This window comes from Lagenorhynchus albirostris, chromosome 15, assembly GCF_949774975.1.
Source record: "Lagenorhynchus albirostris chromosome 15, mLagAlb1.1, whole genome shotgun sequence".
In the NCBI taxonomy this organism is placed as follows: domain Eukaryota; kingdom Metazoa; phylum Chordata; class Mammalia; order Artiodactyla; family Delphinidae; genus Lagenorhynchus; species Lagenorhynchus albirostris.
Window position 1 is genome coordinate 65,942,062 of NC_083109.1, and position 13,092 is coordinate 65,955,153.

Sequence of the window (13,092 nt, forward strand, 5' to 3'; positions counted from 1 at the left end):
CAAATATCATACTGTGTCAGTAGAGATATAGCATGTACATATTTAACACAAATGCAGCTATAGTCCTTTGATGGAGAGAGAGAAATGTACATGTGCTGGCAGGCATGTCGGCCCCTCCATGGCCGTTCGGTGAGCACATACCCCAGCCTCGCTTCAATGAGGAGACATCAGTCTGCTATTCCATCAGTCACTCTCCTATCTGATCTCATTGTGGAAGCATTTCCCTACCAAGAGGTGGTTCTGATGTTTAAAGGTAAGTATTTCTAAAGCAATATAAGGCCTGTGAACTCAAGCCAACGGCTTTATCTGGTGGTCAATGAAACACTGACCTGTTCTTGGAGGAAAAACTGGCTGTGCTGAACTGAGTGAAACATGACTTGCTGTCTCCATCATTGTCCCTTTCTAAGTAATTCAAGGTGATTTTGAATATGCAATTTTTGTTTTACGCTGTAGGGGTTAGAAACCATCCTTCCTACCCAGACTCTTCCAAAATGGAAGTCCATCTAATGCTAGCTAACCTCTAAGTACCTTCTGTGTGCCAGGAATCTTCCCTAAATGTGCATTTTATATGCCTAGCCTCCTTCGCAAAGATGCATATTCTATTACACAGAAACATAATTTCCTGCCAAACTTTCCATGAAACCTATTTGTTTATAATTTTTTCTTCTCATTTTCTCTCCAACCCTATAAAATCTCCTTCTTTGGTCTTTTAAAGGTATCCCCTACATCCCCTCTTTCAATGAAATTTTCTTCCAATGCTGACAAGGACTGAAAACTATTTACTCAACAGCTAGATTTTTAAAGAGCAAGGACTAGCTTGGCGACAAGGTTTGTCTGATGTCATCTGCTGAGCTATTTATGGGCAGGGCCTACAGCTTCTCACGGAGCTGATCTCTGGCCATCTCTGCCCCAGGGCCCCAGCCTCTAATTCACCAGGACTCCTGAAGAACCTACTGCTCTCTCCTGGGGGTGAGGGGGAGAGACATTAATTAACACATGGACCCCAACAGAAAATGACCTTAAATTTAGGGGAATCTTTTGAATTGAGGGAAATTTTTTAAGTTACAAAAATTTAATCCATCGTACAGGAACATCCTGTCCCTTGACCCCTGAGGAACGAAACAGTCCCTGCCTCCCTCAGCTTTTGCCGCTGAAGGTGGAGTTAGATAACTGTAAGAGAAATTCAGTTCTCTTAGCAACCTTCTCACTGCCTCATAGCTTACAATCTGACTTACCTAGCCAGTCGAAGATTCAGGGATTTGGGATCCTGACCGTCTTTCCATCTCACATGGCTTAGCAATCTATTTGGAATAATAGAGAATAAGGCAGTTCCAGCTATCTATTAATTCTGATTGTCTTTCCTCTATTGGAAAAAGTTATGTTTCTTCGAGAAACAGCTTTTAAGCTACCTACTTGGAGCTGGAAGAGAGTGGCTCCACCTCACCGTCTCTTTATCGGCCCCAGGCAAGATTTGGAGAACTCCCCTTTTGCACTTAGGATCAATTAGATGATTTGCTGATCTCAGAATTCAGAGTCCTCAATCAGAATTTGATTGGCTCCACATTCCCATGAAGAAACAAGTTTTCTGGAATATGTTTATGTGGTTCTCAGAAGCTTCATTTAAGAAAAATCAAAGACCCCAAGTCAGGACATTTCTTCTAGTGAAGAGGCAGGGAAGCCAGGCCAGACACATTAAGATTCCCAAAAAGCCTTATGTCTTTGCTCATCTATGGACTGACCAAGGGAATGCCCTAGAAGTAGCCATTTAGAGCCAAAGAGCCACAAGAGAGAGTTGGTTGAGAATATATCAAGAATTTGATTTTTATCTCCCTCAGGATTCTCTTCCAGCTGGCCCTGGGGAGAAACAGTGATAAACTAGAAATTTCTTGGACATGGTTGTTGGAACTACGCATCTCTTCTAAGATTCTACATCACAATATAGTGAAGTCCTCAGCAAGGAGGCCGCGTGAAGCAGTGAAAACTGCACAGGTTCTAGAGCCAGATAGACCTTGGCTCAAAACCTGGCTTTTCAATGTGAAAGAGCTGGATAATTGTAGGCAAGTTAGTCTCCTTGAACCTCTAGAGGGGGAGACAATCATATCCAACATAGGTACAAGCAAGATATCTAAAGGCCCAGGGACAAACCATGGCAAGCAACAAATAATGGTTCTCTCGCGTCTCCTTTCTTCCTGAAATTTCTGCCCACCTGTGTAGGCTAGTGGAGAAGAATTGGGGTCCCAGTTCTCTCACTGGCTAGCTGTAAAATTGAGCTAGTTACTTTTCTAAGCCTCCATCTCTGCATCACTGAAATGGAGATAACGATAATACCGCATAAGATTGTTGTGAGAAGTACATTTTAAATATATCAAGAGCCTTTAAAAAGTAAAAGTGGGCCAAGCATCTTTCAACCTATGAGAAGCCCTAATGTTAGCCCATGTGAATAGACTAGGAGAGAAGCACTTAAAGATCAGTGACAGTTACGGCAAAATAATAGGAAAAAAAAAAAAAAACCCACCAGGCAGCTTAGCCACATGACTAAAGGTCTAGGTTGAGGAGTCCCACTGCCTGTGTTCAAATCTAGGCTCCACTATTTTCCTAGCTATCTGATTTGGAAAATAGTGCTTCCTCTATATCATGGTTTCTGCAGCCATAAAATAAGGATAATAACCCACCTTATAGGAATGCTCTAAAATACCTGGCTCATAGCAAGTGCTCCATTAATATAACGGTTATCATCATCATCGTCATCATCCCATGTGACTATCAAGAAAGGAAAGCTAGATTTCAGTCAAGAATGAAGTTCCTGGGCTTCCCTGGTGGCGCAGTGGTTGAGAATCTGCCTGCTAATGCAGGGGACACGGGTTCGAGCCCTGGTCTGGGAGGATCCCACATGCCGTGGAACAACTAGGCCCGTGAGCCACAACTACTGAGCCTGCGCGTCTGGAGCCTGCGCTCCGCAACAAGAGAGGCCGCGATAGTGAGAGGCCCGCGCAACACAATGAAGACTGGCCCCCGCTTGCCACAACTAGAGAAAGCCCTCGCACAGAAACGAAGACCCAACACCGCAAAAATACATAAATAAAGTACTAAACTTCTACCCCCAACACCTTCTTTAAAACAAAAGAATGAAGTTCCTTTTATTTTCTGTGTTGAGACAGATGCCATCAGTTATCTAGCTGGCACAGTGAGGCTACTCCTCGGTTTACCCAGTGCTTCTGGGGCCTGTCGGTTGGGAGTTCAATGGATAGGACATAGTTGGTGGAGTGGCCTGTGGTGGAGAGGATACCTCTTCGGGCACTTGTTTTGTAGACTGGACACACATAAATGTTCTGATGCAGAAACATTGCATTTTCCCCAGGTTTCAGCCAAATAATGGGCAATGGGTCATAGAGGATTCTGGGGAGAGACTCCCCGAGCTGCATCGTTTCCCTATCCCAACGGGCGCCTTCTAAGAAGAGTCCTTTTATGTAGGCCCCATCTTCTGGGTTATCCTCCATGACTGTTTCTTGTGTGGTTACCTGGAAGACAGGAAGCTGTGAGTTCCATTACCTGCCATTTTCCTAAATGAGGCAGCATTAAGAGAGTGAAAAAGTACAAACTGGCTTTACTGTCTGCCTTTCCCAGGATGCATTTCCCAGGACACTGGGGCTTCTCTGATAACATTCCTGCCTGCTACATGGGCCAGGTCTGATTTCTAGTTAGCATGCTGCCCTTATATATGGCAGGCACAGAGAATGCACTAAAGTAAGAGCCAGGAGGCCACATTAACTGTTACCTAGCTTAGTGGCCTTGCACAATCTTTCCCCTTTCTGAACCTCGATCTGTAGTGAGGGGTTAGGTTGAGATGCATGTTGGTAAAACAGTTCTCTAGCAGGAGAAGTGAAACCTTGATTTGTAGTTGCTGTCAATTTCTGTGGTGTAAAGACTCCCACCATGGTCAATTTCAGCCTATCAATTGTTTAACCACCAGCTTTAACAGGTTCTGGTGAGTTAGTATGAGCCAGCTCCAGCATACAACTGTTTAGATTCAGAGGTGATAAATTTCTTCTGGTAAATGCAGAAAATGGTCTAGGTGTTGGAGAATAGCGGGGTGGAGGGGATTATGGTGAAGGAGAGAGCACGAGCTCCATTTAAAATCATTCAAATTCTAATCTTTTTGTTATTGTTAATGGAATGTTTTTTCCCATTTCTAAGTATTTATTGCTAGAATAGGAAAAGGATTTTTGTATATTTAACCAGTATCCAGTCATCTTACAAATTCTATTAATTCTGATAGGTGTGTTTTTAGGATTTCTAGGTATACAATCATTTCAACATCAAAAAAAGATAGTTTTATCTTTTTTCCAGGGTTTATTCCCATTACTTTGCTTTCTTATTGCATTAATTTTGGCTTAGCATTGTCTTCAAAGGCCAATCAAGGTAAGTTCATTTATAAACTAAATAAAGACCTAGGGCAATCAGTTTGTGACCTCCGGACTAGATGATTTCAAAGGATCTTTCTATAGCATTTAAAATTCTACAGTGCTCTATAACAGTCCATCTTACTACTTTCTCTCCAAATATGGACTGGGTGATACTTGACTATTGGCCATTCCTTTGACTCTAAGCAAAGCACTACACAAGACCATTAACATCCTTCCAAATGAAGAGTCCATCATGTTGAATAAACAATGTGGAAGGTGCTTTCATTTTTCTCGGTACAGCTGTGGCAGAATTTTCCTCTGGAAAGATTCCTTTTTATACACACAGAGACAAAGCCTTAGGAATCCTCTGATTCTGTTGGGAATAACTTTTGGAGCTACTTTAAGTCATGCTAAATACTTCATTTGTACCATCTCGGAAGTATTTGAGCCTTAACAGATCCAAATGTTTGGACTCAAGGAAAGGGACAGCACTGCTTTCTCTGGTTGGCCCTTTGAGTTGATCTAACCCAAGACGCCTCTTACCTCAAACTCAAATCCGATGTGGTCAATGGGGATGGCGTATTTCCGAGCGTAATTCTGAGAGACGCCTGTCAAAAAAGACTGTGTAAAGTAGAATCCAGAGATCCAAAAGACCACAGGAGGCCCGTTGTCAATCCATTCCTGGAGAGCCACAGAAATAAAAATGCAAAGTCAACAACACAACAAAGATTGTTCAAAGGCAGGTAATACAACAATTCCCATAAAGAAATAGGCTTTTTCTCATCTTTCTTGAAACAGGCAGTCCTCTCAGTTTAGCTTATATTTTCCCCCTTTGAAACAAAAGTACAATGAAATATATCTCTACTTTAAGAAAAGCGCGGGTGCAGGCGGGTGTCAGGGATACGGTAAAGCGTGGTAGGGGCTGTAGCAGTGGAGAGTGTGTGCCTTGTCTAAGCTGAGCCACAGCCACTCATCTCCAGCAATAGTTGCCATGCAGGAATGCAGGTCCATCCTTTCAGGTCTTCCTGTTTTTGCAGGACAAACATCTGTATTTTGATATGTAACAATCCAGTGTTCATATGCTAGCTCAAATTTTTAAATAACCAAGCAGCCAAACCAAATCTATCTACTAGCCCGTGAGCTGTGGCCCATGAGACACCAGTTTGTGACATTTATTCTGGTTCCCACTCCTGCCTCTAGAGGCTATAATCTTTTCAAGGACTTTGAAAAGTCTCCCTCCTGCCCTCAACCCTGGTAAGACTGTTTCCAGTAGGTGCTCAGTCCAGGATGCTGTGAGACTACCCTACTCCCTCTGCCTCTAATCCGTCATTTCAGAACGTCCTCTCCACCTGAATGAGAATGCCAGGTGCCCAGTTACCCTGACTCCAAGGTACCTGGAAGAAGGCCAAGCGGGCTAGCAGGTCAGCCACGTAGCCTCCCAGGGGCTTCAGTGATGGGTAGGACTTGGCCATCCACATGGCCGGCACTTTACCCACAAGCATGCTACTGAATACATCCTCCAGCTCTGAGGACATCAAAACCTGCCCTTTAATTGCTCGGCCAAGGTCGATGAGGCTTATGCGAACCACTTTGGTCAATCTGCAAGAACAAAGGAGCAGACTCAGCCTGGCTCTCCAGTGACCTCATTCTACCCCAAGTACACTGACTCCAAGTCTCCTTTTACTTTTCCTCCCTTTAAAAAGTCAGATAATATACATTCATGATAGAAGAATTGTAAAGATGAGAAAAACTTAAATCACCCATTATCTCACCACCTAAAGATAACTTTGATGTATATCTTTCTAGATTTTTCTATATGTAAACACAAATTATTTTTTAATGGGATCATACTATATATGTGTTTTTTGTAATTTGTTTTTCTCTCTTAGCATATAAGGAACATCTTTCCAATTCAATAGAGACCAAATTAAAATCGTCCTTTTTAATGACTGCAAGGTGTTCCATTTAATTTAACTGTTCCTCTATCACTGAAACATATTATTTCCAGATTGTTGTCACTGTAAACAACATTACTAGGAACATCCATCTATATTAATCACTGCGGAAATTTATAATGATATTCTTACTAAAAGTAGAATTTCTGGGTCAAAGGGTAATGCAGTTTTAAGGCTTCTGATCTATAGTTGTTCTTTTTATAGACTATGAGGTGCACGCATACCTGAGAAAAGGCAGCTGAAGGGCAGCCTGAGAGATGCCAAGATCACCTGTCTCCCTCTCTGGCCTCTGTTATGAGGCCTCATCAAGTCCAGAGGGAATTCAGCTGAGAGTGCCAAAGACTCTGCTACCAGAGAGAGCTTGTCATGTCCAAAGACTTATGGAATCCCAGCCAAATGGACATGAGAAGGCTCAAACGCAAGAAAGGGATTCCTGGATGTGTAACCACTAAACATTTCTATTAAGAGGAATTTAAGGTTCAAGCGTGTTATTGGTGTATGTGCTTGGCTGAGGAGTCAAGAGTAAAGCTACCCTCTGCGGGATTATACCACATACCTCTATCATACCTGAAACCTACTGGGAAAAGGTTTCTTTCTATTCTTGAAACTATGAGCTCTGCTAGTTTCAAGATTTTTAGTACTCAAGGAAGGAATATTTGCCCTAGAAGACACAATAACGGTTCCCCTGAATTGGAAGCTGAACTGTCATTTTGGGCTTCTCATACCACTGGGTGAATAGGCAAAAAAAAGGTAGTGGGGAAGTACGTTACAATATTGCCCCAAGTAGTTAACCCTGAGCATCACTGAAATATAAGATTGCTGTTACCCTCTTCTCTTCTATCACAATGGCCAGTGGTAAAGGCCAGTGAAGGCCCCTGTAACCACCAAGAGCTCCAGTGACCTTGGCAGAGAATGAGTGGCAGAGGAGGAAAGCCATTGGCCTGGTGTCTGGATGAACGAGGACTACAACCCATCATCCCAAGGTATCTGACTCAAGTAGTCAGCATCCTTGACTCACACGCCATACTTGGCTTGGTCATCCACACAGCCAAATGCCTACTGACTATAGGGAGTAACCCTAAGACTAAGGGAGTCAACAAATTCTTAGTTGACATTCTTCAAGTCACCGGTCTTTCGGCATCAGGGCTGTCCCTAAAACCGAGCAATGACCAATGAAGCAAAATGGAGACAGCAGCACTGAAGAGTATTTGGAGCAGCAAGAACCTTGACGTGGAGGCAGAAGTGATGAATTTCCTCATCTGGCCTAGATGGTGTTTGGGAACTCTTTCAGTTTTGACTATCTAGAAATCAGATCAAGGTGATCCCACTGGGCTCTATGCTCTAGTACCTGGAGGAGAAGTGAGGAGGGACTAGAATAGAAGGCCGGAGACCCTTAGCCCCATGGCCATCTTATAATAGCCCTTCCTTACCCCTGTGGTAGCGGCAATGGGATGAACTGTTCCTCACCCCTTTCTAAGTTTACCCTGATTTCACATACTGGCTAAGTGCATGGGCTCTGGAATCAGAGAGCCTGGATTCAAACTCAGTTCTGCCACTGAATGACTGTGTGACCTTGAGCAAGTTACTTAGCCCTTCTGTCTCAGTTTTCTCATTTGTAAAACAGTGGTAGAGGGATTACTAACTGTGCATATTTTTAAAGACTATGGTGTGGTTTGAATGCAAAGGCATGAGTGGTGCTTGGAGCCATTTCTAGCACTAAAGGCTCAATAAAAGTGGCTTTAATGATTACTTTTACTATTAGCCTGTGCTCGGTATTGGTTTTCACCCCAGTTTACAGATGTCATATGAATGAACGAGAGAGAATGAATAGAAGGAACTGATTTAACCCTGGGCCAACACATGCTGGGATGGCCCTATTTACAGCCCTTCCTACAAGGTAGGGCAAACCACCTCTGCACAGCAACCCTTATCAAGTGTCCATTCTAGTTACTGCCCATTAGATTCTACCCCTCACACCAACTCCCAGGATCCAAGTAAGACCATACAGCCCACCTGTTGAATCTGATGAGCTCTTGCCTTAGGACAGTGTTCATAGATTCACCATAGACCACAGGGTACGACTTCACGACCAACTCCAAGTCAAAGTCATTGGGAAGCTTGGAGAGTAGGTCCTGGGCCAGCTCCTCAACCACTTCCTTAAAGTGTAAGCATTAGAGAGGTGAATGAGACACAAGGCCAGCGGGCTGTGGCTTTGTCCAGTTAAACATGAAGCAGTGAGCCTTTGTCTTTTTAAACACAGTCTACAGGACCTTTCTGGGAACTCTCCTACAGAAGCCAATTCTGCCCTGAGGGAAAGGAGGATACCCATCCCACCCACTCCCAACCCCCACCCCTGCCCCCAGCCTTAGGGAGGACATCACCTCTAAGCTGAACAATGAAAGTCCTGAGCAAGGGCCTGAGGGCCAGGTGGGGAATTCGTGCTCAGCCAGCCACGTAGACTCAGGGCAGTGCTGAACCCTGCAGAACTGCTCAAATCTTCAAGGTCACCCCTGGGAGACAATCTCCCAAGGCTCTCATAGCCAGCCCCTTAGGACCAGCTCCAGGTGCAGGTGAGACTTTGCTCTGTCCCAGTGACATGGACACCTGGGAAGGCAGTAGGCCATTCCTCAGCATTAAGAATAGCCCATGGCAGTGAGTTTAGCCAAGTAGGGAGGGGACAGGCCTAGAGGAAGAGTAGGAAGAGGAGGTGTGGGAGAGAAACACAGCTCTGCCGTCCTTTGGCTCGAGGAGGCTGGAATGTACACTTCCTTCCCTCTTCCCACTGTGAGGGGAATTTCCATCCCTAAGCTGAGACACACAAACCAGGCTGCTTTATCTTCACACATATTACCACTTATGGTACTATGAACCAAATTGAGAAGCCAAATACAATCATCCCTTGGTATCCACTAGGGATTGGCTGCAAGACCAAACTCCACAGATGGTCAAGTCCCTAATAGAAAATGGTGTAGTAGTTGCATAGAACCAACACACATCACCCCTCCCCCCCATACTTTAAATCATTTCTAGATTACTCATAATACCTACTACAATGTAAATGCTATGTAAATAATTGTAAGTACAATGTAAATGCTTTTTAATAATTGCTGAAGTGGGGTGAATGCAAGTTTTGCCTTTTGGAAATTTCTGGAATTTTTTTTTTCTGAATATTTCAATCTTTGGTCGAATTCAAGGATGCAGAACCTGTGGATATGCAAGGCCAACTGTATGCAAAGTCCACAGCTGAGCAGGGTTGAACATGGAGTAGCTCAGAAGCTGGAGAAGGGAAGAGAAGGAAAGGAGAGATCAGGGTGGAGTCAGGAGATGTGGTTCTGGGCCTGGCACTGCCTCTGTGTTTCTGAATGCCCTGAAGTGGGTCACTCCTTGCAGGGTTTGTTTTGCCCTCATCTGTAGACCAAGGAGGGTAGACAGGATCAGTCCTTCACAATGTGTGGAATGATCACAAGAGATACCCAAAATGATTCCAGGTGTTTCCAGGACATAGAGCAAATAACGTTGAGTCACATGATGGGAAAGTCACTCTCCTGTCAAGTTCTGGCCACCTTTTTCCTTTCATTCCCTTCAAGGAAAAAGTCTCAGGTCAGGGCTGACACTGCTCTGGAACACTTGCTGACCCTCCCCTTTTCCCAAGGAGCCAGAAAGACAGCAGCAGCAGCATCTGGAAGAACCTAATAATGTTTAGCCTTTGTTTGCTTTTTGTGGCTGTCATGACATTATGGTAATGGTACTGGGTTTCCACTTATGGTCCTGATGTGCAGTTTTTTAAATAAATGTTTTTAAGCAAAAGAGATTTAGTTTTAAGTATTATGTAAATGGAATACAGATGATATGTGGATATAGCAATGAATCATGAAGGTTATATAGGAATAGCTGACATTTTAGAAACACCGGTGCTCTTCCAGCTCAGTATTTAAAGACCTCAGCAGTAAGACCAGAGCACCCACATTCTCCCTCAGGGGTCTGCCAGGCCTCCACTTTTCTGCCTCCTTGGTCATCAGCCACAATCCTGCACGCCCACTAGATGAAAAATTGCCTGGGAAATTGAATTCAAGCCTGGTTACCTGAGGGGACTTGCCACTCCCTCCTGACTGCCTAGGGAGGGTCAGCAGCACCCCTTGAAACAGCTGGCTGGTTTCCTGGTTGTCTTTGGTGATATCGGCATTCTCGTGCAGGCCAAACACTTCTGGGTGGGCGGTGATAGGGAGGGTCCTGAGATATTCAATATAGGACTGGAAAGGAAATCTTCAGTTGACATAAGTTCAGGTTCCTTGGGGTCCCACAGATCACCCAAGGTTTTGCCAGAGCAGACCCATGCAGGAATCACACTCTTTCGGTAGCACAGGCCATAGACACACACACGCACACACCGCCGGGGCCAAGACATCCCAAGCTTTCCCTCATGCAGGTTTCGGAGGAGTGAGTATGAGTATGAAGGTAGATGGACTGAGTATCTCCCCTCCCACCTCTGCTGGCTTCCTCCCTGCTCCCCCAGCAGTCTTAGCTTTGGAGACAAAAACTGGGTTTGGATTCAGGCAGAACAGGATTTGGATCCTAGCTCCATCTTAAACCAACTGTGTAACCTTGAGCTAGTTACCTGAAAGCCCAGTTTCCTTATCTGTAAGTGGGAAAATAAATGAGGTTATGAAGGAATAAGGCTTCAGCACATTAACAGGTACTCGATGAAAGTAAGCCCTTTTCATTCTTCCTTCAGATTTCTTGTTTTCTTCTTCCTTTTATCATTCTCCCATCCAGTTTTTCTGTTCCTCCCTTTGCCACCTTCTGAACCTTTGATTTCAAGTAGCAATTTCCATCCTGTTCACTACCAAGGCTTCATCTTAAACATCCCTGCCCCTTCTCCCCAGATGGACCCCATATTTTGAAAGATCTTGTCTACCAAATGACCAGCATTCATTAAACAGTAATAATGTGTATCTTGTAGGCTTTTGGGAAGATTTGAAATAGCTTATGGACCCGAGTCAGGAAGCCCAAGCTATCCCTGGGCCCTCCTTGGATACACTGTAACCCTAGCCACATGGAGACCGCCAAGCCCCTCTGGGGGGACAGAGGGACCTCTCCCTCCCCTGCCCCTCACCTGGTAGGAGCCATGAGGAGGGATGTAGTAAGTGTCTCCAGGAGCAAGACAGTAATGGTCCTGCTCAATTTCCTTACAGTAGAACGTGGACAGAAGGGATAGCAGGAGCCTTCTGTCTTTGTCATCTGTCACTCTGCCTCCATAATTACATTCCCCTGGGGACAACCAACAGAAGAAGGAGTTGAGCCCATAATGAACTTGGTCAATAACCTAAAATAGAGGATTCTTCCAGCCAAGGAGCTCTGCTGAGACACAGGGTTGCTAAAACCATGCTCAGCTTGGGATGAGACCAGGCCTTTTTGGTATTATGGTTGCCACAAAAATAATACATGTTCACCATATCAGAAATTAGAAAATAGTGATAAACTGAAAGAAAAGCAAAACAATCACCAATAATTCCAACAAAGGTAACTGTTAACATTTAGGCATCTTCCAGACATTCGTCTGGACATTTGTGTGTATGTGTACATAAATGTGAAAGGCATTATAGAAATGTGGTTCAGGGCAAGAACTCTGGCATGAGACAGTACTGAGCTCCAATTACAGCCAGTTTCTGGGCTCCAACTCTTGCCACTTATTAGCAGTTTCTCATCTGTCTAGAAGTAGAGATAACTGCATACCTACCTTATGTCGTTGTGGTTAACAACGCTTATAAAGCATTTAGTACAATGCTTAGCATATAGAAAGCATTCAACTACAGCTTTTACAAATACGGACAGTTTAGAAAATTAAGATTATCCTATATATACTTCTTTGGGATATGACTCTCCTACCCCCATCCCCATCATCAACATCATTCTCTGAGACTCAGGTTTCTACACGCAGATTTCTACAAAAAGAATTAGGTTATTTTTTGAGGGGCCATCAAATCCACCTCACCAACCCAGGATGCACTTTCTAGCTGGATCAGATCCCACAGTATGTGGGTACCACCTGGTATTTGGAAGCTGGGGACAACACACTAGTGTGCAAGGAAAAGACATCTCTGTGTGTGTGTGTGTGTGTGTGTGTGTGTGTGTGTGTGTGTTTGCATGCAAGGGCTCCCCTGAAGGGTGGGCTCATTTCCAATTCTAATCATTCTAGGAAGGAGCAGGTCTACAGACATGAAACAGGAAGTATGACTCAAGTTGAGGAGGCCTCAGCCTCTCTTGGTATTGGAGGGGTCTAAATGTCTAGGAGGAGCATCCTGGTGGCTCATCAAGGAAGAAGTAAGAGACTAAGGGGAAGCTCATACCCACTGAGTAATTTGAGCCCTGCAAAAACTATTTGACCTTAAGCCAGACCATCTAGATCTCTCTCTGTTGACCTCTCAGGCCTTTAGCAAAGTTTAGTTGGAACATTATAGTTTGTCCCAGCTGTAAAGAGGTTTATGACAACACTAGAGCTACAATATTAAAGGGAGAGTAGTTCCCCCCTGAAGTCAGCATGGCAGTGCTAGAGAGTACCAAAGAGGGACTACCAGTGAAGGTAAACCTTAGGTACAGAGTCATGATTCAGGGTTCCACCTCCACTCTCTCATCAGCAAATTTTACTTCAGGGGATACCCTTATAGGCTCTGGGTTTTATGTTTATGAAGGAAGGTACATTTCTTTACTTATATGTCTCCTCTTTGTAGCAAGAG

At 44.2% G+C, this 13,092-nt stretch overlaps 1 protein-coding gene across 1 annotated transcript in view; it reads right to left on the bottom strand.

The window, feature by feature from the left end:
• Window positions 1–3,121: 3,121 nt before the first annotated feature.
• DNAH3 (dynein axonemal heavy chain 3) overlaps window positions 3,122–13,092 on the bottom strand; it is a 194,695-nt gene continuing 184,724 nt past the window's right edge. The window contains exons 57-62 of the mRNA XM_060124014.1: window positions 11,472–11,626; window positions 10,441–10,608; window positions 8,372–8,514; window positions 5,798–6,002; window positions 4,947–5,084; window positions 3,122–3,518 (exon numbers count right to left, since the gene is read on the bottom strand). Of these exons, the coding sequence (XP_059979997.1) occupies window positions 3,165–3,518; window positions 4,947–5,084; window positions 5,798–6,002; window positions 8,372–8,514; window positions 10,441–10,608; window positions 11,472–11,626 (1,163 nt within the window). The 3' untranslated portion in view covers window positions 3,122–3,164. The remainder of the gene's footprint in view (window positions 3,519–4,946; window positions 5,085–5,797; window positions 6,003–8,371; window positions 8,515–10,440; window positions 10,609–11,471; window positions 11,627–13,092) is intronic.